This window comes from Ahaetulla prasina, chromosome 3 (assembly GCF_028640845.1).
Source record: "Ahaetulla prasina isolate Xishuangbanna chromosome 3, ASM2864084v1, whole genome shotgun sequence".
NCBI classification, from domain to species: Eukaryota; Metazoa; Chordata; class Lepidosauria; order Squamata; family Colubridae; genus Ahaetulla; species Ahaetulla prasina.
The window spans coordinates 223,149,214-223,175,061 of NC_080541.1; the positions used below are offsets into that span (position 1 = coordinate 223,149,214).

Below are 25,848 nucleotides of genomic sequence, written 5' to 3' on the forward strand. Positions count from 1 at the left end.
GAACTCGACCAATACACCATCGGAAGAAATAATAATTTTAAAAATCCTCAAATGCGCCAAAATGGACAAATTAACGATGGAGATCAAAGAAAGAGACGACTCGGATTATTACAAAGTGTGGAACAGGTTTTATACATGGTTAGAAAACAGAAATCAAATTAAGAAATAAGAACGTAAAGTAAAATTTGATATTAATACTCAGGATATAAATGTAAATAATGACCCTGCTTACAAAAAGGTTAATTATGAATATTTAGAAATAAAGAGAAGGAGCAGGAAGATAAAAGTTAAGAGTTGGTGCTGAAAGTCGGTGCTGAAAATTGTAAAATTGTATATATCTGTTGTTAGTAGTATAGTTTAACGTTTGATGTAAGTGTATGTATGGTTTTTTTTTCTCGTGTTTTCTTTTGTTATTGTGTGTTTGGTTTTAAAAATGTAAAATACTCAATAAAAATTATTTAACAACAACAAAAAAAAAGACCGTCATTCACTTCACAATGATGGTAGGGAACGTCTAAAAACGGGGCCAAAACTCACTTGGGCAAATGTCTCACTTAGCAACAAAAAGGTTGAGGTCGTAAGTCGAGGACTACCCATGCTACCTGTACTGAGTGAGCCCAAAATTTCTGTTGCTAAGCAAGGCAGGTGTTCAGTTCGTTTTTTGCTCCATTTTACGATTTTTGTTTTTGCCGGTTAGGCAAATCACTGCAGTTGTTAAGTGAATCACACGGTTGGTAAGCAAATCTGGCTTCCCCCCCATTGACTTTGTCAGAAGCTGCTGGGAAGGTTACGAAGGGGGAATTACGTGACCCTGGGACGCTGCAACCATCACAAATACCTGCCCGTTGCTGAACAGCTGGATTTTGATCACATTTTTTTTTAAATTTACATTTATATCCCGCCCTTCTCCGAAGACTCAGGGCGGCTTACAGTGTGTAAGGCAATAGTCTCATTCTATTTGTATATTTACAAAGTCAACTTATTGCCCCCCCAACAATCTGGGTCCTCATTTTACCTACCTTATAAAGGATGGAAGGTTGAGTCAACCTTGGACCTGGTGGGACTAGAACCTGCAGTAATTGCAGGGAGCTGTGTTTTAATAACAGGCTTCTTACAGCCTGAGCCACACCGCGGCCCTTGAGCCACACCGCGGCATCACATGACCAAGGGGTGCTCCAGCAGTGGAGTGAAAAGCAGTCATATGTCTGAGGACCCCAATCCCTGGGCCCTCGGCCTACTACTGGGCCATTGTCTGTTTGAAACTGGGCCATGTGAGCATCTGGACAGCATGATTGCACGCACGTGCAACTTAATTTGTGTGAGCAACGGGCTGGTGTGTGCACTTGTGCAGTTTGACTTGTGCAACCAGCTGGCTGGTTCCCCTCTCTCCCCATACCTGCCTGCTGGGCTGCCAAGCCGTACAGATTGGGAATTATTGTCCCAAGTCACATTTTTTCCGTGCCATTGTAACTTCGGTTGCTAAATGAATGGTTGTTAGCAGTGGTGGAATGCTGGAGGTTGAACAACCGGTCCGGTGAGTGCGCGCTTTGCCTGCGCATGGACCTAAGGCGTTTGCGCGCAGCACTGAAAAGGGAGCATTTAGAAGCCCAGCTACTTACCTTCCAAGTCAGCAACCGTAAGTAGAACAGCAGTGTGTGTGTGTGTGTAATCAGATTGAGATGAGCTACAAAGCAGGAAATAAAAGACAGGATAGAGCGGGGGTGGCTGCGCGGTGCCAACTGCTCGTCGAAGTTACCGGTTCGTCCGAACTGGTCCGAACCGGATAAATTCCACCTCTGGTTGTAAGTCAGGGACTACCTGCATGCTGTTTGTTTTGTATTCCTGGAGAAACTGGGCTGGTGTTTAGCAGCTGTGAAGTGTTTCCGACAAAGCCAGGACAAGAGCACCATCTAGTGGCAAAAATAAGTTATTTCTGCTGATTTGATCATGAATGGTGGACTCAGGTAGGGAAAGCCGAGAGGCAGTTTATTGTCTCTTGATGGGCTACGATGTCAAGAGAATGAGCTCATTCCTGTGTGTGTGTGGGGGTGTTCTAGGCGTTTTAGCAATTCTGTGGAGGTTACATGCTCTTCGGTAGATTTTAGTCAAGTTACAACTATTTGTTCAATGAGTGTTCAGTTACAACAGTATTGAACAAAGTGACTTAACCAATGGTTCTTGTATTTATGACCACTGCAGCCCCCCATGTCGTATAATTCCTATTGGCGACCTTCCCAGGGGATTGTTGTGGTCTGCCAGCAGTCTGCAGAGCTGGCAACGGAGTCGGACAGCGATGAGGCTGAGGTGAGGCCAGGGCCATCGGAAGTGATGTGCAGACTCCAGAGCCTCCAAAGTCTGACAGTAGTGAGGCAGAGGAACAGGAGGAGCCTGTTCCTAATGCACAGATGAGAACTTTCAGAAGGCAAGAGCAGCTCAAGCAGATAGGACGACTCAGGAGTAGGGCCAAGAGATGATTGGCCCCTCCCATAAGGCATAAAAGACCAGCAACGGCATTTGGGCTTTGCCGGAAAACATTGGCAGTTTCGTCTTCTGCTTCGTCTACGTCTTGCATTTATTTTTGTGACTTCTGAACGTTTGCCAAGGAAGGCCTTTGGCAGTTTGCCTAATTGGACCAAGGTTTGCGATACGACTGAGGAATTTGTGTTGGGAGGAATTTGCTTTAATTTAGTTGAACTACGCTGGGAATGAAGTAATTCTCAGCTGTTCGAATAAAGTTTTTTTTCCCACGGGCTGAGTTTCCTACTACCTACTTGGCCCTGGGTCACAACAGGGATGTCCAACAAGCAAAGTCAATGTGGGGATTCCCTTTATGATTGCATGTTTCGTTTAACGACTGCCATGGCTATTTTTTTTTCTTTTTGTAATGGAAAAAAACAGGTTTGAAAGATCGGGTGTAACTTATTTAACGAACACATCACTTCATGATCAAAGTTCCAGTTCCAGTTGTGGTTGTTAAATCCTAATATCATTTTCTTCTACACAAGTCTACAGTTCTCTATCCCAAGAGATCAGAAGAGGTGATGCAGAAGCCACATCTTAAAGCTTCATCCCTAAATCACATCTGGTCAGGTGGCTCAGTGGCTGAGCTTGTCGATCGAAAGGTTGGCAGTTCAGCGGTTCGAATCCCTAGTGCCGCGTTTAAACGGGGTGAGCTCCCGTTCCTTGTCCCAGCTTCTGCCAACCTAGCAGTTCGAAAGCATGTAAAAAATGGAAGTAGAAAAATAGGGACCACCTTTGGTGGGAACAGCGTTCCGTGCGCCTTTGGCGTTGAGTCGTAGATAGATAGGCAGATACCGGTAGATAGATACTGATAGGTAGGTAGGTAGGTAGGTAGGTAGGTAGATATAGAGACAGATAAGATAGATAGGTAAGTAGATATAGAGATAGATAGACAAGACAGCTAGGTAGGTAGAGAGATTAGATAGATAGATAGATAAATGGATGGATTGTAATGATGGATGGAAAGAGAGAACAGATTTATCATCTGTTGATTTGCTCCTGGAGTAAATATTAATGTCTGGTGTTCTTTTTTCGACCAAGAAACAGTAAGAGCTGTTTCAATGGGGAGCTCCCGCTAAGCTTTCTCCCCCTAACCAGACCATCTCCCCACAGAGTCTGAGGGTCCATTCTGAAAGTGACTGGGAGGAGCATGGAAGGAACATGCAGGAGGAGAGCGTATTCCCAGGACAAAGCACCGACACTACCGCTTGCTTAAGGTGGAACCATTTTTATTTGACACGGACATGTATTTCGATAAAAATCTGTTATTTTCGAAACCACTCTCTTTCCAAACGGTCTCCATGCTCCAGAAGTTAACTCTTCTTTCCCAATCTTAATCTCTAAGCTATTTACATCTTTAACTACCTTAGGAAAGCAAAACCTTTTGTCGTAAGGGTACAACTTAGCGATTCTATCCCAAAGCTACCAAAAAAAAAAAGAATGCTTATGTGAAACTGGAAAACAATAAACATTGGAGGGAACTGCGATATGTATATATATATATTTTGCAAGAACAGATATCATAGGCCACGTTAGTTGGCTAAAACACACTGACCCGGATTAACCAGTGTGTGTGTGTGTGTGTGTGTGTGTGTGTGTGTGTGTGTGTATGCTGGTGTGTAGAAATACCACACTGACAATTCCTCTTCTGTTCACAATGTTAAAAGCCTATGTTATTTCACATTATGCTGTCAACCCAAACACACAATTTTTTTTTCTACCTTCGTATATTGATAAAAACGACAACTGAACAAATCACAACGGCTTGCAAATCTTGCTATCTTTCACCCCAAACAAGAGAAAAGGGCTCCCGAAGATCCTTGGTTTTGTTTTGTTTTTCTACGCGCTGGAAAAAAAAAAAAAAGAATTCTAGATCGTTTTTAACGAAGGTGAAGATGAAAGAAAAAACCTTCACACAATAACTCTGGTCGTTCTTTCTTGAGAAAACCCCAAAAACAAGTAGAAAGAAGTAAAAGTTGATGAAAAGGATGCCTCGGGGTGGGGGGGCAGGATTTATTAACGCCGAAAGAAGAACGTTTACCGAACTAAACGTGAAGATTAAACCTAAGTGGCAGAGAAGGATTTCATAGGTTCTTTGATAAAACTGCTTTCCGGACAATTAAAACTTGAACCTGACCATAGGTTAAGACGACACCTATGATGTCAAAGTTGATGGGCCGTTCACCCGAGACGATGACAGCCCAAAAGGCCCAACAAGACCGACTCAGTCGAAGAAAAGAGATACGGAGCATCGAACAATTTTAATGGCATCGTTCAGAGCAAAAATGAAAGTTACCGAAGGAAATTCAGCACAGTTTTAACTGTTATTACCGAGAGCTCTACAAAACGATCGTTCCGCTATGGTTGACACAAAGCTTCAGAGGACACAACATGGAACACAACATTGCACATGCAGTGCCAACTAGACTGGGGGCAGGGCGGGGAGGGGGTGTCTCTCCCCTGATGGGGACCACAAAGCACGGGTTTATTCGGCTCCCGGTAAGCCCGCAGGACATCGCCGCCTTACTTTAATGAGGAGAGTTGCTTTGCCAGAGCTAAAAACCCGGTGGTGGGCGGGTGGGGAGATTTGCCTGCATTTCAGCTTAAAATAAAAATAAAAAATAATATTAACCTCTGGCTCACTGTTTTCTAAGTCAAAGCAGCTGAACCGCGAACACTGAGAAGTTAAAAACGTTCCACAGGAAATCTAAAGCAAACTGAAAACTATCTTCGGCCCCCTTCCTCTGGGGAATATCAGATGATCCTGTCCAATATTTCAGCTGGAAGGGAGAGAGGGGAAAAAAAAAAAGCCCTAAAATTTTTAACGACTGCTTCTGCTCACTCTAAATTCCAACCCAAAAACCAATCTACTTTCCAGAAGGATTTGTGCGTTAGGGGACATTTAAGAAGCCTTGTGCCATGTTTTCGAAGTAAGCTTTACCGTAGCCTCTATAAAATAAAATTTTTTAAAAAAAAAGGGGGGGGGGAGGGAACATAATGTTGAGTTTTTAGCCTTTCTGCTAAAGTAGAAGACCCTGGGGTGGTGGTAGGATGGGCTGGGGGTAAAGACACAAGAGCCCACCCAGCCACTGGTAGTTTTCTCCAGGCGCTTCCTGTCTGGATAACTAACCACCTGAATTCAAACAAGGTGCCCGGTTTTATCTCTCCGTGACATACTTGATTTCAACGGACCTCGGACAAGGCCAGGTGGGTTTGAAGGAACTGTTTTCCTTCTCTGGCGCCTCTCCTTCTTCATCACCTGAAATCCGTGCAGGGAATGATAAATCCCAGCCAACTTTCAGGCGAGCCAATGAAAAAAAGTCTAAGGCTGCTGCAGCGTTAAGGTGTCGTTGATTTGACTGTCCTTGCTTAAGCCGCACACGGCCTTTTTTTTTTTTTTTGGCCTCTCTCCTTTTTAATCGTACAGGATGAAAATCTCTTCTGGGTTTTTTATCCCCAGATCGTCGTCTCTGGGGAATCGTTCCCCTTCTTGCAAAAGCTCTGCTTAAACATCCGATGCGAAGGCAGCCCTAGTGGTTCAGCTGAGGCCAGCCTCCCAGCCTCACTCGCCCGATAAGAATTTATTCATATTTATATATATATAATTCCTGAAACTGCTTCCTGGAAGAGAGCGAGAGAGGGAGGGAGGAACAAACAAACAAAAAAAAAACAAACAAACAGTGGAGATATTCACAAATATTTCAGCAAATGTGTGATTTTCCTTTCAGGGTGGTTGTTGTTGTTGTTTTTTACCGGCACGAAACCCCTCTCTTCTGTCAGATATACGGGATTGGCTTGCCGCACTCTCTTCCTCACCAAGGAAGTCCTGCTTAGGACAAAACCGGAGCACTCAAATCAAGGGAAAGGGTCTTGGGTGGGAGTGGGAGTGGGGTGGGGGAAGGAAAAGGCTATCCCATTATTTTAAAATTCCTGGCAGCCGTGTTCCCCAGTTTAACTCTCACCCCACGCGGGTGGGTTTGTGTGAAAAGGCAAGCAAGTGGCCTTGCGTTTTTTGTCAGCCCTGCCGAGTTGTGTTATTGTCCTGCCTCCCTCCCTGACGGATCGGCTTCCCAAGGCTCCTTATTTCTCTCTATAATAAAGCAGGTAATATTTCAAAGGATCGGGGAGAGGCAGGCCGAGAATCTTCTCTCTCAAGGTGTTTGTAGCCGGTTCGGGCTTCAGTTCCGGCATAGGTTTCTCCACGTCTTCCCTGCAATCTTCTTCCAATTCCTCACAATTATTATCCTCCAAAGGGTTGGCGATCCGGCTCGCAAAGACCTCTTTGTCCAAGAAGACGATGGTTTCCATCCGGCGGTGCCGGATGCGCCTCCGTTTAAACCGCGGTGGGTTTCGGAGGCCGTTTCCGTTTTTGCTGGCTGCTTCTTGATGGATCAGCTTTTTAATGGTGCCGCGGATGGCGATGCGAGCCAGGTCCTGTAGGCTGCGAACCGACACTGGGGCTGGAAACGGGAAAGAGGAGAAGGGAAGAGGTGAGGGAATCTGCGTTGGAAGCCAGAAATTATACCTGGCTCAGGTTAGAAGAAACTAAACTGATAGAACAGAGGTTTAACAGATTAACAGAGTTGGAAGGGGCTTATAGGTCATCTAGTCCAACCCCCACCCCCGCCCAAGCAGAAGACCTCCCACCATTTCTGACAGATGGCAGTCCAGTCTCCTTGAAAGCCTCCAGTGATGATCCCACAACTTCTGAAGGCAACTTCTGTTCCATCGGTGGATTGCTCTGGCAGAAAATTTATCCTTAATTCCAGGTTAAATCGCTCCTTGTTCAGTTTCCATCCATTGTTTCTTGTCTAGCCTTCAGGTGCCTTGGAAAATAGCTTGACCCCCTCCTCTCTGTGGCAGCCCCTCAAATATTGGAATGCTGCTATCATGTCTCCCCTGGTTCTTCTCTTCACTAGACTAGCCAGGCCCAGTTCCTGCAACCATTCAGAGTATGTTTTAGCCTCCAGTCCCCTACAGAAAATCTCTGCAGCTCAGCATTGAACTGTTGGGCGCTTGGTGCTCTCTGAGCTTGGTGGTTTTCTTGTAGACATGTCATCAGCAAACTAACAGAATAACAGAGTTGGAAGAGACCGTGGAGGTCTTCTAGTCCAACCCCTGCTCAAGGAGGAATTCCTATACTATTCCTGTACCAGAGACATTGGATACGAGATTGGTAAGCAATAAATTTCATAATAAATAATAAAAATAAATTCCAGAAAAATGTGTTGTGGTTCACCAGCAGTCTGCAGAGCTGGCAGCGGAGTCGGACAGTGAGGAGGTTGGGGAGGACAATGGGCCAGTCTTGGAGTCAGGAGAAGGCTCGGACGAGGGCTCTGCGTGGGAGGCAGAGATGAGGCCAGGGCCATCTGGGAGCGGTGCGCAGACTCCAGAGCCTTCAGAGGTGGACAGCAGAGAGGCAGAGGAACAGGAGGAGCCTATTCCTAATGCATGCATGAGAAGAGCTGCCAGAAGGCAAGAGCAGCTGAAGAAAAAAGGACCACTTGGGAGAAAGGCCAGGAGATGATTGGCCCCTCCCATAAGGCTTAAAAGAGCAGCAACGGCTCTTGGGCTCTTTTTAGGAAGAGCAACATTGCTACAATTTTTTCTTGTCGGCTTCTCCTGTTTCTGAACTTCGTGGCGTTCTTGCCAGGAAAAGCCTTTGGCAGGGTGCCAAAGAGGACAAAGGTCTGTGATAAGGCTGAAGGACTTTTTCTGAAGGACTTTGTTTTGGACTTAATTTGGACTAAGCTGAGAATGAAGTAATTCTCAGTGGTTCTAATAAAATATATGTTTATTTAGGACTGATTGGGTCTGGTAATCACTACTTGGGCCTAGGTCACAACAATTTGGCTGTCCAATCTCCTCTTAAAAACCTCCAGTGATGGAGCCCCAAAAACTTCGGAAGGCAAGCCATTCAGCTGAATAATTGTTCTGACTGTAACATCACCTGCACTAGAAGGAAATGGCGATCCTCTCTTTTCATATACAAGTGATTTGTACCAAGCCTAACCAAGGAACATTCTAACCAACACTGATAAGGCAAGCCACTTGTATATATGCAGAGAGCAAACTCCCACTCCCTTCTAGCATTGATGATGTTACCTAGCTGGGTCATGCAATGTCTTCAAGAAAACAAGCGAGCCCAGAGAGCACGAAGGACCCTTCGTGTCAACCCTGAGCTACCAATGGTCCCCTTTATGCCCGGTTCCAAGCAAAGTGGACTTTTGGAATGGACAGGTTTTGTCAATACACCGACTGAGATGTTTTGCTCAGAGAGCACCAAGGACTCTACAGAAATTAAACCGATCAAAAACGGTACAGCGACCTGATCAAGGTGCTGGAGGCCACCGGGATGCTACGTCTGGCAAGAACAGAGAACTGATTGGTCCCTGCGACGTCCTCCAAAGCAAGGAAGGACATAATGAGATCCCCTGGGCAACCAGAAGGTCCGCATCGTCAAGGAGTTACTGTAGTATAATAATAGCTGTCATGTAACCTTACCCCCTTCCCTGGCTTCCTGCTGTCTGGAATTGGCCCAGTCCTAAACAGATACAGCAGTGGCCAAAATTGTGGAAACCTTTTGGGAAAAGTGTATTTTTGAGATTTGATGGCTAATAACATCACTTTTTGGGGGGAAGTTTCAAGATAATCCTATTCCACTGCTGGAATAGCTTTAGGAATAGCCCAGACCTTAACCCAATTGAAAATCTATGGAGCCGACTAAAGAAACCTGTTAGTCAGAAGTGACCCAGCAATAAAACCCAGTTAATAGAAGCCATCATTCAATCTTGGTTTCGCATTAGAACAGCTGCAGAACTCAAAAGACTTGGTTCACTCCATGGGAAGACGTTGTAAGGCCATAATTCATGCTAAAGGTTACCCAACTAAGTATTAACCCAACTACGTAAGTATTAACTGGTGCCTGATCTTCGGACCTTTCGCCGTGAGCTGAAAACGCACCTATTTATTCAAGCGGGACTGGATTGATATTTTATTGGGGTATTTATGTCTTATGATTTTAAATGGTTTTAAAAATTTTGGCCACGTTATAATATTTCTTTTAAACTTCTTTTTAATGTTTATACATTGTATTTTTACTAGGCTGTATACCGCCCTGAGTCCTTCGGGAGAAGGGTGGTATAAAAATTGAAATAAATAAATAAATAAACTTAACATTTTAGTATATCTCGTTTTTTCTACGTGTTTCACTTTTCTTCTTTATCCTGTAACTGCTATTCTAATAGCAAATCCTTCATGAAAGTTATTGCATTACATTCTTGATTAAATTGTCTAAATTGATATATAATTTTATGGTACTACTCCCCCCCACCAAAAAAAAGGGATGTTATGAGCGAGTTTTAGAAAATACACTTTTCCCAAAAGGTTTCCACAATTTTGGCCACTATTCTAAATAGGTGCCACTTCGGTGGGAAGGTCACAGCGCTCCGTGATGTCATGCTGGCCACATGACCATGGAAATGTCTTTGGACAGCACTGGCTCAATGGCCTTGAAAGGGAGATGAGCAGCGCCCCCTAGAGTCGGCAACGACTAGCGGACTATCTATGGAGTCATAGTGAGTCATCCAGGTCACGGTTGTCCCTTTCCCCTCCCTTTTTTTTTCAAGAGGCAACTGGACTTTCTTGTTTTTCTTTGAAGATGTTTCGCTCCTCATCCAAGAAGCTTCTTCAGCTCTGACTGGATGGTGGGGGGAACTTATAAACCCTTCCATTCCCTACCCATCCATTCAGAGTTGAAGCAGTTTTTCGGATGAGAGGTGAAAACGCCTTCAAAGATAGGGAAGTTGCCTCTTGAAAAAAAAGCAAAAAAGCGCCTTTGGGACGACTAGTGGAGTAAAACCTGCAGGGACTCCTAATTTGTTTCAGACTAAAGGCTTCTTTTTGCATCCCAATTGGCCCCCGAGCATATTAAGCAAATAGCCAAGGCAGGCATTCCTTTCCACGTTCCCTATCGTTTGCTTGCTTAAGGTAAAGGTAAAGGTTCCCCTCGCACATACGTGCTAGTCGTTCCCGACTCTAGGGGGCGGTACTCATCTCCGCTTCAAAGCCGAAGAGCCAGCGCTGTCTGAAGACGTCTCCGTGGTCATGTAGCCGGCATGACTCAACGCCAAAGGCACACAGAACGCTGTTCCCTTCCCACCAAAGGTGGTCCCTATTTTTCTACTTGCATTTTTTTACCTGCTTTTGAACTGCTAGGTTGGCAAAAGCTGGGACAAGTAAACGGGAGCTCACCCCATTGCGCGGCGCTAGGGATTCAAACCGCTGAACTGCCGGCCTTTCGATCGACAAGCTCAGTGTCTAATCTCTTCCTTTCCGATAAGCAAACATTGATTTTCCCGCTTGCTAATGATCCCAGAAGAGAGGTGAGGATGCCTCTAAGGGCGAGGGTGTGGAGAAAAGGGGCTGTGAAGATTTGTCCCTTTCCCCCCCCTTTTTTTTCAAGAGGCAAGTGGACTAGTTCTTGTTTTTCTTTGAAGAGGTTTCGCTCCTCATCCAAGAAGCTTCTTCAGCTCTGACTGGACGGTGGGGGGAACTTATAAACCCTTCCATTCCCTACCCATCCATTCAGAGTTGAAGCAGTTTTTCGGATGAGAGGTGAAAACGCCTTCAAAGAAAAACCAGAAAGTCCAGTTGCCTCTTGAAAAAAAAGCAAAAAAGCGCCTTTGGGACGACTAGTGGAGTAAAACCTGCAGGGACTCCTAATTTGTTTCAGACTAAAGGCTTCTTTTTGCATCCCAATTGGCCCCCGAGCATATTAAGCAAATAGCCAAGGCAGGCATTCCTTTCCACGTTCCCTATCGTTTGCTTGCTTAAGTTAAAGGTAAAGGTTCCCCTCGCACATACGTGCTAGTCGTTCCCGACTCTAGGGGGCGGTACTCATCTCCGCTTCAAAGCCGAAGAGCCAGCGCTGTCTGAAGACGTCTCCGTGGTCATGTAGCCGGCATGACTCAACGCCAAAGGCACACAGAACGCTGTTCCCTTCCCACCAAAGGTGGTCCCTATTTTTCTACTTGCATTTTTTTACCTGCTTTTGAACTGCTAGGTTGGCAAAAGCTGGGACAAGTAAACGGGAGCTCATCCCGCTGTGCGGCGCTAGGGATTCGAACCGCTGAACTGCCGGCCTTTCGATCGACAAGCTCAGTGTCTAATCTCTTCCTTTCCGATAAGCAAACATTGATTTTCCCGCTTGCTAATGATCCCAGAAGAGAGGTGAGGATGCCTCTAAGGGCGAGAGTATGGAGAAAAGGGGCTGTGAAGATTTGTCCCTTTTCCCCAGCTCCCTTGTGTGTCAAGGTCAAGAATGTGAACTTTCCTAGCCATTAGGGCTCCCCCGACTGATGGGGGTTGTATCCTCCTGATGTTATACATATTTATGGACCATTTCGTAATAAACCCTTTTAAAATATTTATTACGGTACAAGCCCGGGCGTCCCTCTGGGCGTTCTCCTTCTTTGGTATGCGTACTGGAAATTCTAAATCAAGTGTTGACACGCAGAGTAACGGAAAGGGGGGTTAAACTGGTTCAGGCTCGATCCTGGGGGGGATGAAGGGATTAGGGCCTCTTGCTATCGCTCATCTTAGCCTACTTTACCGGGGCGTGTTAAAAAGTGTGGAGACCCCGGTTCCAGGTGAGCTAAACCAGGGGTCTCCACCCTTGGCAACTTTCAGACCTGCGGACTCCCAGGCATTCTGAGAGTTGAAGTCCGCAGCTCTTAAAGTTGCCAAGGTTGGAGACCCTTGAGCTAAACAATCCAGCCCATTATAACAATGGAGCAAGTGGTACACTGGTTTTTTTTATTGATGTGCTTGTGTATAACCTGCCTTCATTATTTTTTATAAATAACTCGAGGCAGCAAACATTCTTAATACTCCTCCCTTCTCTTATTTTATCCCACAACCCTGTGTGGTGGGTTAGGCTGATGGAAAGTGAGCCAAAGTTATCCAGTTGTCTTTCATGCCTAAGATGGGATTAGAACTCACATTCTCCTGGTGTTCACCCAAAGTCACCCAGCTGCCTTTCATGCCTAAATTGAAACTAGAACTTAGAGTCTCCTAGTGATTGACCCAAAATCCCCCAGCTATTTTTCATGCTTAAGTCGGGACTAGAACTCAGTCTCCTGGTATTCGCCCAAAGTCACCCAGCTGCCTTTCATACCTAAATCGAGACTAGAACTTACAGTGTCCTAGTGATTGATCCAAAATCCCCCAGCTATTTTTCATGCTTAAGTCGGGACTAGAACTCACAGTCTCCTGCTATTCGCCCAAAGTCACCCAGCTGCCTTTCATACCTAAATCGAGACTAGAACTTACAGTGTCCTAGTGATTGATCCAAAATCCCCCAGCTATTTTTCATGCTTAAGTCGGGACTAGAACTCACAGTCTCCTGGTACTCGGCCAAAGTCACCCAGCCGCCTTCCATGCTTAAGGCAAGACTAGAATTCATAGTCTCCTGGTTTGTAGGCTCAAGCACTAGACCCAGTTTTCAAAAATGGAATGAATCAACACATGAACAGAGTCGGGTAGATGTGACTGACTTACGCAAATGAACCAGTCTTGACTTCCCTGAATCTAAGTGGTTGGGTTGGATTAGAGGAGCAAAGGAAACAGCCAAGATTTTCTTGGTCTCCCAGGCGGAAGGGCCTGTGCGAGTAATCTTCGTCAGCTGCATGGAACGACAAAAGCAGAAGGTGAAATGTGTGCTGCAGCAGAAATCACCAAACACAACTCCCCCCCCCCCCGCAACACACGCACATACACACACACTTCTCTGCTTCAGACGTTGCAAATGTGGCCCTTGCTAAACTTAAAACCCAGCAGTTGTACTGGTTGCGATGGATTTCAGCCAGTGGTGAAATCCACGTTTTTTTTTGCTACCAGTTCTGTGGGCGTGGCTTGCTGGGCGTGGCAGGGGAAGGATACTGCAAAATCTCCATTCCACCTCACTCCAAGGGAAGGTTACTGCAAAATCCCCCATTCCCTCCCCACTCCTGGGGGGAAGGATATTGCAAAATCTCCATTCCCACCCCACTCGGGGGCCAGCCAGAGGTGGTATTTGCCGGTTCTCCGAATTGCTCAAAATTTCCGCAACCGGTTCTGCAGAACCTTTCAGAACCTGCTGGATTTCACCCCTGACTTCAGCTCCCAGAAGTCTTAGCCATGGCCCTGTTGCCTAAGGAATTCTGGGAGTCGCTCTACACACCTGGAAGTTGCTAAGATTGGGATGGTGGGCTGTATACTACTCTAGTAGTTTATTAGAGTTACTCTAGTGTTTCTCAAACTCAACAGTTCAAAGTTGTGTGGACTTCAACTCCCAGAATGCTCTAGACAGCATGCTGGCTGGGGAATTCTGGGAGTCAAGTTCTCCTGTATTTTAAAAGTTGCAGAGGTTGAGACACACTGCACCACACCAGCAGTCTTCAGCATACCAGCGATGCTGGCTCAAGAATTCTGGGAGTTGAAGTCCACCAGGCATAAAGAGGCCATCGTTCCCTAACCCTGAACTAAAGTTCAGTATAAAGGTATCTCACCTCTACTATTACAGGCAGTCCTTGATTTACAACCATTGTAAATCATTTAGCACTTGTTCCAAGTTACAACAGAACTGAAAAAAAGCAACTTGACACATGGTGCCCGCACTTACGACTGTCGCAGCATCCCCATGGTGACGTGAGCAAAATTCGGGCACTTGGCAACCCTCTTGTTTTTATAACAGTTGCCAGTGTCCCAGGTAACCTTCCCAGCTGGCTTCTTGACAAGCAAGTCAATGAAAAAGCCAGATTCACTAAACAACTGCCTGATTTAGAAAGTGAAATTCTATTCCCAATTACGGTCCTAAGTCGAGGACTACCTTACGACCACAATTGAGCCCAAAAATATATGTTGTTCCGTGGAACAAAAAAAAATGATGTGAATTTGTCCCACGTTGCGACTTTTCTTGCCACCTTTGTAATAAAGTGAATTACTGCAGTTGTTAAATTGCTAAGTGAACCTGGCGTCCCCATGGACTTTTGCTTGCGGAAGGTTGCAAAATGACCCCTTGAACACTGCAAGGGTCATAAATGCGAGTCACTTGTCAAGCAGCTGAATGTAAACCGTGACCCTGCAATAGATGCTGCAATGGTCCTAAGTGTGAAAAATGATCCTATTTTCAGTGCCGTTGTGACTTCAAAACGGTCGCTAAATGAACTTCAGGTAAGTCAAGGACTTATCCAATTTATATTGTACCTCAATCCTATTCTGAACAATTGACTCCTCCCAATCAAACCAAAGGCCCAATAATTTCAACTTTGTCTCTCTCTCTCTCCACATACACATACATACACACACACACACACACAAACACACACGGTTTGCTCCTTCTTTACCCTCTTTCCCCAGAAGTTTTAGCCATGGCCCTTTTGCCTAAGGAATTCTGGGAGTCGCTCTACACACCTGGAAGTTGCTAAGATTGGGATGGTGGGCTGTATACTACTCTAGTAGTTTATTAGAGTTACTTGTGGAGTCAGTGTGCATTGCGAGGTACAAAATCTGAACAGTAATTCGGCCCTGTAAAATCCTTGGTCAGACAACTGAGTCAACTGTCAACAGTTTTCAATACACATACAAAGCAAGAGGAAGACTTAACCTAATCAAGAGAAAGACTTAAACTAATCAAGAGCAAGACATCACCTAATAAGGCAAGGGGAAAAGACATCACCTAATAAGGCAAGGGGAAAAGACATCACCTAATATGGCAATTGGGGAAAGAGATCACCTAATATGGCAATTGGGGAAACAGATACTTAAAATAACAATACCTGCTACGTGACAATTGTATAGCCATGCTTTACCTGTTTGCTACTCAATAAAAGGTGTGTGCTCAGAGCAATCTGGGCTCACCCCATCCAGAGAGAACAATGGTGTCTGAGTCTTTATTGGGAAGGTAGCCCGTGTTCCTAACACGCACCCTTGCGAGGGCCTGATCCATTTGCAAACAGCATCCCTGCGGGGACCCTACGAGTCAGCGAAGAAGACCCACCCTAGATGACAACGATGCAACAACTGGGAGCTCGTCCGTGGATTCTTCTTGACTCCAAGGTGTGATCTCTGTCTAGAGATACACTTCCTTCACTCCTATTACTTCGCACCTGGAATAGGCTACGTACACGTAAGTAATGGGCTCCTCACTTTCCAAAGTTTTGTCAGTTCATAGGGACGAACTTTATTCTTTAGTGAAGAAGGCTAACTGTTTGCAAAAAATTAATGGCACCACTGTATATCCTCTTTCTAAAAAAATCTCTTAATCAATTTCTTCTCTATATTACTCTTCATTGTCTTGCCTATCCCCAGGAGGGTACCTTGCGTCGTTCCTCTTGGGAGCGATTAGGCAAATATCTTTATGAACACCCCAGGGCACCAACTGAAATCTTAACCACATGGAGGGTGGTCATGGCTGCTCTTACTACCCTTTATCCTTCCTTTCCCACCTCCTCTCTTTCCCCCCTCTCTGAACCTTCAAAGCATATTGAGCTAGAAATTAAATCTGTGCTTGCTGTCCCTTCAGCCCCTTGCTTTCAACTCTCAAAGCATATTGAACCAGAAGTTAAACCTATACCTGCTTCTTCCATCTCTGCTTTGAAAACTGCCTCCTTTCCCCTGCCTGCCTCCCTTCCCCCAGAGCACCCCTCCCTTTCCCCCATGGGTGCTCAGCAACTGATTTGGTTCAATTACTTCTTTATATTTGGAAACAATCTGGAAAAGAATTTGCTCAGTGACTATATGGAAAAATTGGGAACTTATTTCCATGAAAGTCCAAGAGCCCCTGTAAAAATTTTGTCCAAGTGGCTCATGATCCTTGAATGCCTTATTTTACACGAAGTCACTTAAACAGTTTGTCAAGACCTCTGCCTTATCAAAAATGACTTAAAAGGATCCACAATCACAGTCATGATTTAAACTGCTGAGTTTTCTCAGACAACGTTCCCCAGGTCTGTAAATGTTGTTTGATGATGTGTGTGCTTGTGTATGTATGTATGTGATCATTTTCAGACCTGCATAAGAATTGTAGAGATAATTGTGATGCTTGATTTGCATGTAATGTGTGTATGTGCAAAACTCATTGAGAAGGTGTGAGATTTCTGTGTTGTCTTTTGGATTTGCAAGAAATGTGTGCATGTGTGAGAAATTGTCTCTGCATGTGTGTATGTGTGTGTGTGTGTGTATCTGTCTGCATAAATTCCGTATGCAAGCAGCCAGGTACTTTTGGAAAAACAATTTTTTTCCTTTTACAAGCAAGTGAGTTACTTTTGGACATTTTTTTCTCTTCAAATGCATGAGAGTGTCTTTCCAGTGAGTTACTTTTAACTTTTTTTCTCTGCCCTCGCTGGCTTATCTTAACTACCCCCCCCACCTTCATTCCTTGTAGTGCCAGGGAAGAGGGTGGCCGAAGGAGAACCATTCACCCCTCCATGTTTTTCTCTCTGCTGAGCCTGTCTGAGAAGGGAGGGACAAATAGGCTCTTTGGAGCTTTGCTTTTCACTGATTTGGAATTTCTTCATCTGCATAAAAGCCCTGCAGATATATTTTCCTTTCAACCCTGAAAACAATTTTGATTCTAAATTTCAATCCTGAAAACACTTTTGATTTTAATTTTTAACCCTGCATACGATTTTGATTTTGATTTTAATTTTTAATTTTTCTTGTTTCTGGAACTTTTTGAGGTTTAAACTGCCTGATTAAACCTATACCTTTATAAATGTTTTCAAAGCACTGAGCTGACTCAAAATGTTTCATTTAGTTTTGTATTTTTGAAGCTGTTAACATACATAATAAGAGTTGGAAGGGACCCTTGGAGGTCTTCTAGTCCAACCCCCTGCCCAGGCAGGAAACCCTACAGCATTTCAGACAAATGGCTATCTTCTTATGTATGGATGCAATTTTTTTTTAAGCAGAAATCTTTTTTTGGGAAATGTACTCAGGTTTTCCACATAAACAGACTCACCCAAAAGCTTACAAAATGTTTTTCTTTTTTTGAATCAGACTCAAGGTGCCTCTTATTTGCTGTTTGTATTGTGTATCTTTATTTTTTAGCAGCACAGTTTTAGGAAGCAGTTCCTTAGCAGCAGTTCCTGTTTTAGGAACTATTTCAGAGATAAATTAGAAAGTTACAGGATGTGAAGAGAGATTTAGAAGGATGAGCAGATACTAGTGCTGTGAAAGATTTAATTTGTTAATGAAGCTGAAATAAAAGTTTAATGTTAGGAGTTAGGAGTTAGAAAAGTTTGTTTTTGGAAGTTTTTGATAGTATGGATTTGTTAGTGAACAACTTCCACACATGAATAAAAAGGGTGGGAGTTGGGTTTTTGTTGATTCTTTGTCTTTTTCTCTGTCTTCCACATAGTACCTTTGTTAAAAAACAAAACTGAGATTTGTATGTAAACCCCCTCCCCAAGTTGTGTCATCTCTTCTTTGTCCCTGCTTTTATGTGGGTATGAATTTTAAAAGTGCTGGAAAGAAGAAAAATGACTTTTCCTACAGGATGGACTGGCTACTTAGACAGAGTGAAGAACAGAGTTCAACTTTCTTTCTTCTCTGTATTTTTGTTTAAATGATTTCACCTGTTCATTTCCTTCCTGAATCCAGCTACCTTTTCTCATATGGAAATATATTGTACTAGATTAACTGTTCAATGCTGATGTTTGCTGTTTCTTTTTCAGTTCTACCTGCAAACTATCTATTCGCCCTTGGCCCCCTCCCTAATCCTCCAACAATGCCTTTTCTCACCCAGAAAAAGAGGAGGAGGGGACCCTTTCTCATGTCTTTTAAACATGTAAAGATCAAAAGACTTTTTAAGACAGTTGATTCTTTCTTGTTTTATGTATTCATGTAAAATTTGTATTTTGAGATTTCTATCAGCAGCGAACATCCAAATCAACGGTGAGACCTTGTGAGTCCCTGGTCGACATATCTGTCCCTACCATCAAAAGATTGACGGCAATTGACTTTTTTCTTCCTACAAGAGACATTTATCGCTCCTTTGGCCTTCTCTTCCTCCAAGAAGGTGGATTGTGTGTGGTTTTAAAGGAAGACTGCTGCTTCTATGCTGACCATCTGGCATTGTACAGGACTCAAAGAAAAAACTAAGAGACTTAACTTTGATATGGTTTACAAGCTATTATAGTTGTAGTTGGTATGATTGCATTAGGATGTATAATTTTACTTTGTATTCTACCTATTTTTGTTAGAACAATTTCTAAAAGTTTATCTTTACTGGCTATTGAGGAACTCGAAGATGATTACACCCAAACTGCATCTAATGATTTCTGCCTGGTTGACGAATAAGAAATAGACAAGGATAGTATGGCTAATATTTGTGTTTACACCAACATGAAACCGACTGATTTGTCTGGTCCTAAAAAATAAAAACAGAGGAGATGTCCCTCTCAATTATTCAACTTACTGTATTAATGCCACTACAGATTTATATCATCAATGTACTATGTATGTGCCTAAATCAAGAATGTCCTCCAGTTTGCAGTCTCAATCTTTCCATGGAGGGTATGTCACTTTATTCTCCAACATGGTATCAAGATCTTTTTAACGTTTCCCCATGGTTAACCACTTTATTATCTGCTTTAATAGGACCTATTGTGTTGTTATTGCTTGCTTGTATTGTAGGACCATGCATCATAGGACGTATGATACAATTTTTAAAATCTCGCATTCAAGCACTTGACTCAGAGGTTTCTGAAACCAAGGCAAAATTGAATTTGGTAGCTGCTCAGGTTTACGACCCATGCAAACAACCACTGTTAGCATTTACCTCCGATTCTGATATAGAGGATGACAATTACCTTTCACAAAAAACCTTGCTCACTGACATGGAAGGTGCCGACCTTAAAGGGCCGGCTCCGGCCATGCAGACTTATGCAATGGAATCTATCAAATATGATTGTCTCGAGCAATTTTAAAATAAAATAAAAAAGGAGGAAATGTGGAGTCAGTGTGCATTGCGAGGTACAAAATCTGAACAGTAATTCGGCCCTGTAAAATCCTTGGTCAGACAACTGAGTCAACTGTCAACAGTTTTCAATACACATACAAAGCAAGAGGAAGACTTAACCTAATCAAGAGAAAGACTTAAACTAATCAAGAGGAAGACATGACCTAATATGGCAATTGGGGAAAGGGATAACCTAATATGGCAATTGGGGAAAGAGATACTTAAGATAACAATACCTGCTACGTGACAATTGTATAATCATGCTTTACCCCCTGTTTGCTACTCAATAAAAGGTGTGCGCTCAGAGCAATCTGGGCTCACCCCATCCAGAGAGAACAATGGTGTCTGAGTCTTTATTGGGAAGGTAGCCCGTGTTCCTAACACGCACCCTTGCGAGGGCCTGATCCATTTGCAAACAGCATCCCTGCGGGGACCCTACGAGTCAGCGAAGAAGACCCACCCTAGATGACAACGATGCAACAGTTACTCTAGTGTTTCTCAAACTCAACAGTTCAAAGTTGTGTGGACTTCAACTCCCAGAATGCTCTAGACAGCATGCTGGCTGGGGAATTCTGGGAGTCAAGTTCTCCTGTATCTTAAAAGTTGCAGAGGTTGAGACACACTGCACCACACCAGCAGTCTTCAGCATACCAGCGATGCTGGCTCAAGAATTCTGGGAGTTGAAGTCCACCAGGCATAAAGAGGCCATCGTTCCCTAACCCTGAACTAAAGTTCAGTATAAAGGTATCTCACCTCTACTATTACAGGCAGTCCTTGATTTACAATCATTTAGCACTTGTTCCAAGCACTTGTTCATTTAGCACTTGTTCCAAGTTACAACAGAACTGAAAAAAAGCAACTTGCAGCATGGTGCCCGCACTTACGACTGTCGCAGCATCCCCATGGTGACGTGAGCAAAATTCGGGCACTTGGCAACCCTCTTGTTTTTATAACAGTTGCCAGTGTCCCAGGTAACCTTCCCAGCTGGCTTCTTGACAAGCAAGTCAATGAAAAAGCCAGATTCACTTAACAACTGCCCGATTTAGAAAGTGAAATTCTATTCCCAATTACGGTCCTAAGTCGAGGACTACCTTAGGACCACAATTGAGCCCAAAAATATATGTTGTTCCGTGGAACAAAAAAAATGATGTGAATTTGTCCCACGTTGCGACTATTCTTGCCACCTTTGTAATAAAGTGAATCACTGCAGTTGTTAAATTGCTAAGTGAACCTGGCGTCCCCATGGACTTTTGCTTGCGGAAGGTTGCAAAATGACCCCTTGAACACTGCAAGGGTCATAAATGCGAGTCACTTGTCAAGCAGCTGAATGTAAACCCCGTGACCCTGCAATAGATGCTGCAATGGTCCTAAGTGTGAAAAATGATCCTATTTTCAGTGCCGTTGTGACTTCGAAACGGTCGCTAAATGAACTGCAGGTAAGTCAAGGACTTATCCAATTTATATTGTACCTCAATCCTATTCTGAACAATTGACTCCTCCCAATCAAACTAAAGGCCCAATAATTTCAACTTTGTCTCTCTCTCTCTCTCTCCACATACACATACACACACACACATACACACACAAAAACACACACGGTTTGCTCCTTCTCTACCCTCTTTCCCCCAAAATAAGACCTCCCCGATAATAAGCCCAATCGGGCTTTTGAGCGCATGGCAATAAGGCCAAGCGCTTAATTCAGGGTTCAAAAAATATATATAAGACAGGGTCTTATTTTCGGGTAAAACACGGTAGGTCTCCCACTCTCCATCCGCCAGCTATCTCAGATCAGTTTAATCTCACAGGGGACCTTTCATTTGTTCCTTGGATATCAAGCCCACTCTTCTATGGAATTTACTCAACTCGAAAACAGTATCGGAGACAATTGAAGGCACCCGTCCAGGGCTGGGCTTCAAAATTTTTAGCAAGGGGTTCTCTGCCCGGTTGCTGGGTGGGCGTGGCCATGGTGGGCGTGGTGTAGTCGGCCTCCTGCACCACAGCGGGGGGTGGGGGGTGCTTTTTGCCCTCCCTGGCTCTGGAGGCTTTCCTGAAGCCTCCAGGAGGGCGAAAACAGCCTCCCCCAGGCTCCGGAGACCAGGAATGGGCCCCTTTCAAGACTGTTTGCCTGTTTTTTGTCCTCCCTGAGCCTCTCTGCGCACCCTGCACTTACCTGCATCCAAAACAGGCTGCGTGGAGACTTCTGGGAGGGGCGGGGCAGGCAGGGCCAGCCAGGAGTGGGATTTGGGGGGGGGGTTCTCCAAACTGCACAGAATCTTAGTTAGAGGTTCTCCCGAACCCTCTGCGAAGCCCCAGCGGCCCCACCCCTTCACCCATCCCCACCAGCAAACCTTCTCCTCCAGGGGCATGACAAGAATCCCCCCGACTTTCAGCAAGTTCTTCATGTAGTCTTCGTGTTCCTTCTGGACGCCGGCTCCACAGTAGACGCGGTCGTATTGCGAGCTTTCTGGAGAGATTTCTAAGCAGTTTCCGGAGACAAAGGACGGCTCGCAGAACTCAAACCTCAGGAAGGAAGGAAGGTGGGTTGTGAATGAGACTTTCAACACGGCATGAGAATTCAGCAGTGAGCGCGGTTTATTTTAGTCTAGAGGGGTTTTTTTTTAACCTCACCTTTTACAAATAACTCAAGATGGCCAACGTACCTAATACTCCTTTCTTCTGTTGTTTCCCCTTCCCTCCCCCAACCAGAACCCTGTGAGGATGGGTGGGCTGAGAGAAAGGGCTGGCTGACTTTCACCCAGCTGGCTTTCAAACTAAGGTGGAACTAGAACTCGCAATCTCCTACTGATTGGCCCAAAGTCACCTAGCTGGTTTCCACGCCTAAAAGAAGGACTAGAACTCACAGTCTCCTGGTGTTTAGCCCAAAGTCACCCAGCTGGCTTTCTTGCCCAAGATGAGACTAGAACTCACTCTCTCCTAGTAATTGGCCCAAAATCACCCAGCCAGCTTTCATGCTTAAGGTAGGACTAGAACTCACAGTATCCCGGTTTCTAGCCTGATGCCTTAGCAACTGCTATCAAACTGGTTCATTTGCAATATTCACAGGGTTAGATTATGGGCTGACATGGTCAGACCTTTCAGATCAGTGGTGAAATCCAAATTTTTTTTTACTACCGGTTCTGTAGGTCTGGCTTGGTGGGCGTGGTGTGGCTTGGTGGACGTGGCTGGGGAAGGATACTGCAGAATCTCCATTCCCACCCTGCTCCAGGGAGGAAGGATACTGCAAAATCCCCATTCCTTCTCCACTCCAGGGGGAAAGATATTTGCAAAATCTCCATTCCCACCTCACTCTGGGGCCAGCCAGAGGTGGTATTTGCCGGTTCTCTGACCTACTCAAAATTTCTGCTACCAGTTCTCCAGAACCTGTCAGAACCTGCTGGATTTCACCAGATAGTTTGGATTGCAACTCACCCAGCCCTACCCTTCCCAACTGGGAAAAAGCAAAGAAAACCACAGAGGATTGGCCTTGAAAGTCACAGGACTACCCATAACCTGCAGTGCTCATCTATCATTTACCTCTCGTTATGGTGCTTTTTATCTCCAGATCTGTTATAACTGCCCCCCTCCAAAGACCTTGGCCAGCTTATACCGCTTCCCTGAAAATAAGGCCTATCCCAAAAAATAAGCCCTAGCATGGTTTGTTTTTTTTACGTGTGTGCCTAATAGAAGTCCTACGCCCAAAATAAGCCCTACGTAAGAGCCTGTACAACTAGCCGGCTGGTGGTGGAGCTGCTCCATGCACCCTGCACCAGATTACCTCAGAATCCCTGCAGCCAGGCCATCCATGACATCTGCATCACCTCGTGGCCGCTGCGTATTGCTGGGCCTCCTGTTCTGTTGCGGCCGCGGGCAAGCAGAAGAAATGGACCGGCGGTCATGCAGGGTCCTGCTGGATGTGGCTGCTAGAGTCATCGCTGCAAGATTGGCAGCCTCGCTGCGGGGGCCCTGGGGTAAGCCAGTGCGGGCCCATGGGGCGGTTCCACTCCCCCGCCTCACAGTGGCGGTACTGGCATACCGCACAGCCTCCTGCCCCCACCGCAAGTGTTGTGGCTCCCGCCCCCGAACCTGGCCCCATGCCTGAAAGTGCCTTGGAGCCGGGCCTGCTGCCAGAAAGTGATTTGGACAGTGAGGGGGAAGGGCTGTCAGGACTTACCTCGGAAGCACCGGCCTCCCTGGATCAGCTCCAGGAGCCAGAAGCAGGCTAGGTGAAAGAGATAAGGAGGCCTCCTTCTCCTGACTCTTTCCCCCCCCAGGTCACGCCTACAGAACCAGCTGATGGCAATCAGGCTTTGCTCAATCCCAGGTTTCGTAGGCAGGAGAGAAGGGAACGACAGAAACAGGGGAGGGGCAGGCCTAGGAAGTGCTGAGTCATGGCGCCACACCCCACAGGATATAAAAGGCAGCAAGGGCTGGTGTGTCTCTTTGTATCAGGCAAATCCACGGATTGACTAGAGCTGAAGGTTGTGACTCACCAGCGTCTTGGCAGCCAACGAGGGCTCTTGGCAGATGCTGGCTCTTTTGCTGCCAGAGCTGATAAGAGCCGGCTAATTAAGCCATCGTTCGGACGGAGGCGAGGAGGACACAACAGCAAGCAAGCAGAAGACGTGGGCCTCCCATATATGGGGGAAAAAAAATAAGGCACACCCTAGGGCTTATTTTGGGGTCCAAAAGAAAACAAGGCCTGGTCATCCCACATGCAATAACCGCCCACACAAAAATAACTGTAACAGTAAAAAGAAAAATAAACATATTACAGGCGTCCACTAAATACAATCCTGGGAGCAAAGGCAGGTCTTAGGCTCTCAGAACCGAATGAGTGGATTTTTTCGGCTTAGTTGGGTGGCTGAACAAGCGGCAGCTGAATGAGGACTACCTATGCCTGTCTTGGGTTCCCTTCCTTCTAGATCAGGGGTCTCCAACCTTGGCAACTTTAAGCCTGGAGGACTTCAACTCCCAGCTTTGCTGGCTGGGGGATTCTGGGAGTTGAAGTCCTCCAGGCTTAAAATTACCAAGGTTGGAGACCCCTGATCCAGAACGAGGAATTACTATCTGAAGGGTAGGGCATTTTCTGAAAATCTGCTTTAAGGCAGCCTAAGCGACCCTCTCCTCTTACTTGTCAAAGCTGTCGCTTGTTCTGATGAAGAAGTCCAGTTTCTGCTTTGCATAATCTATAACATCAGCGTGAAGCTCAACGCCATGGTTTATTCCAAAAGGACCTGGATGTTTAAGGAATGCAAAGAGACAGTTATAAAAGGCAGACTTGAGTTCAACCAGTTCCTCCTGCCTTGAAAAACAAACTAAGGCAGTGTTACTGCAACTTCATGGGCCTATAATGGGCAGGTACTCATCTAAAGCCACGTATAAATAAATTCTTTAGTTTTATTTTCTAATAGAATTGAACTATGTAGTGGATAAAAAGAGTACCTGGGAAGATCCTGGAAAAGATAATAATAATAAAAAAATCTGCGAACAACTAGAAGCAAAGTTATAATTAGTAGCCAGCACAGGTTTGTTAAAAACTAGAAGCAAATAAAGTTATAACTGGTAGCCAGCACAGGTTTGTTAAAAACTAGAAGCAAATAAAGTTATAACTAGTAGCCAGCACGAGTCTGTTAAAAACTAGAAGCAAATAAAGTTATAACTAGTAGCCAGCACGGGTTTGTTAAAAACAGATCATGCCAAGCCAATCTTATTTCATTCTTTGATAAAGTAACTTAATCAGTAGACCGGAGAAATGCTGTGGACACAGTATCCTTAGATTTCAGTAAGGCATTAGACAAAGTGGACCACCATCTACTTCTTGCTAAGCTAGAAAAATGTGGAATAGACAATATTTGTAGCTGGCTGACAAACCGTACTCAACAAGTAGTCCTTAATGGTCCTACATCCACATGGAGAGAAATAAGCAGTGGGGTATTGCAAGGCTCCATCTTAGGCCCAGTACTCTTCAATATCTTTATAAATGACTTAGATGAGGGAATAGAAGGGGAACTCATCAAATTTGCAGATGATACTAAACTGGCAGGAATAGCCAACACCCCAGAAAACAAGCTCAGGGTCCAAAAAGATGGATGAGAAGAGAAACTTTTTCAAAGGAAAAAAAAGCAAGAAAGCCCAGTTGTCTTTTGGAAAAGCATCTTTGGGATAGTACAGGTTGTCCTCGACTTATGACCAAAATTTCCACTCCAAAGCAAGGTGGCTGTTAAGTGAGGTGCCTCCGGTTTTATGACCTGCAGTGGCTAAGTGAATCACATGGTTCTTAAGAGACACAATGGTCACAAGTTAAGGACTATCTATGTGGAATAACT

General features: G+C 44.8%; 1 protein-coding gene and 1 long non-coding RNA gene across 2 annotated transcripts in view; one reads left to right on the top strand and one right to left on the bottom strand.

Moving 5' to 3' along the window:
- The first annotated feature begins 229 nt into the window (after positions 1–229).
- On the top strand, positions 230–3,961 carry LOC131194682 (uncharacterized). Its single transcript, XR_009154269.1, has 2 exons — positions 230–1,636; positions 2,200–3,961. It is a non-coding gene; the product is annotated as an uncharacterized LOC131194682 (long non-coding RNA).
- The window catches only part of PCMTD2 (protein-L-isoaspartate (D-aspartate) O-methyltransferase domain containing 2), a 42,735-nt gene continuing 20,778 nt past the window's right edge, over positions 3,892–25,848 (bottom strand). The window contains exons 3-6 of the mRNA XM_058175962.1: positions 24,654–24,756; positions 21,871–22,042; positions 13,081–13,204; positions 3,892–6,980 (exon numbers count right to left, since the gene is read on the bottom strand). Coding sequence (XP_058031945.1) covers positions 6,601–6,980; positions 13,081–13,204; positions 21,871–22,042; positions 24,654–24,756 — 779 coding nt within the window. The 3' untranslated portion in view covers positions 3,892–6,600. The remainder of the gene's footprint in view (positions 6,981–13,080; positions 13,205–21,870; positions 22,043–24,653; positions 24,757–25,848) is intronic.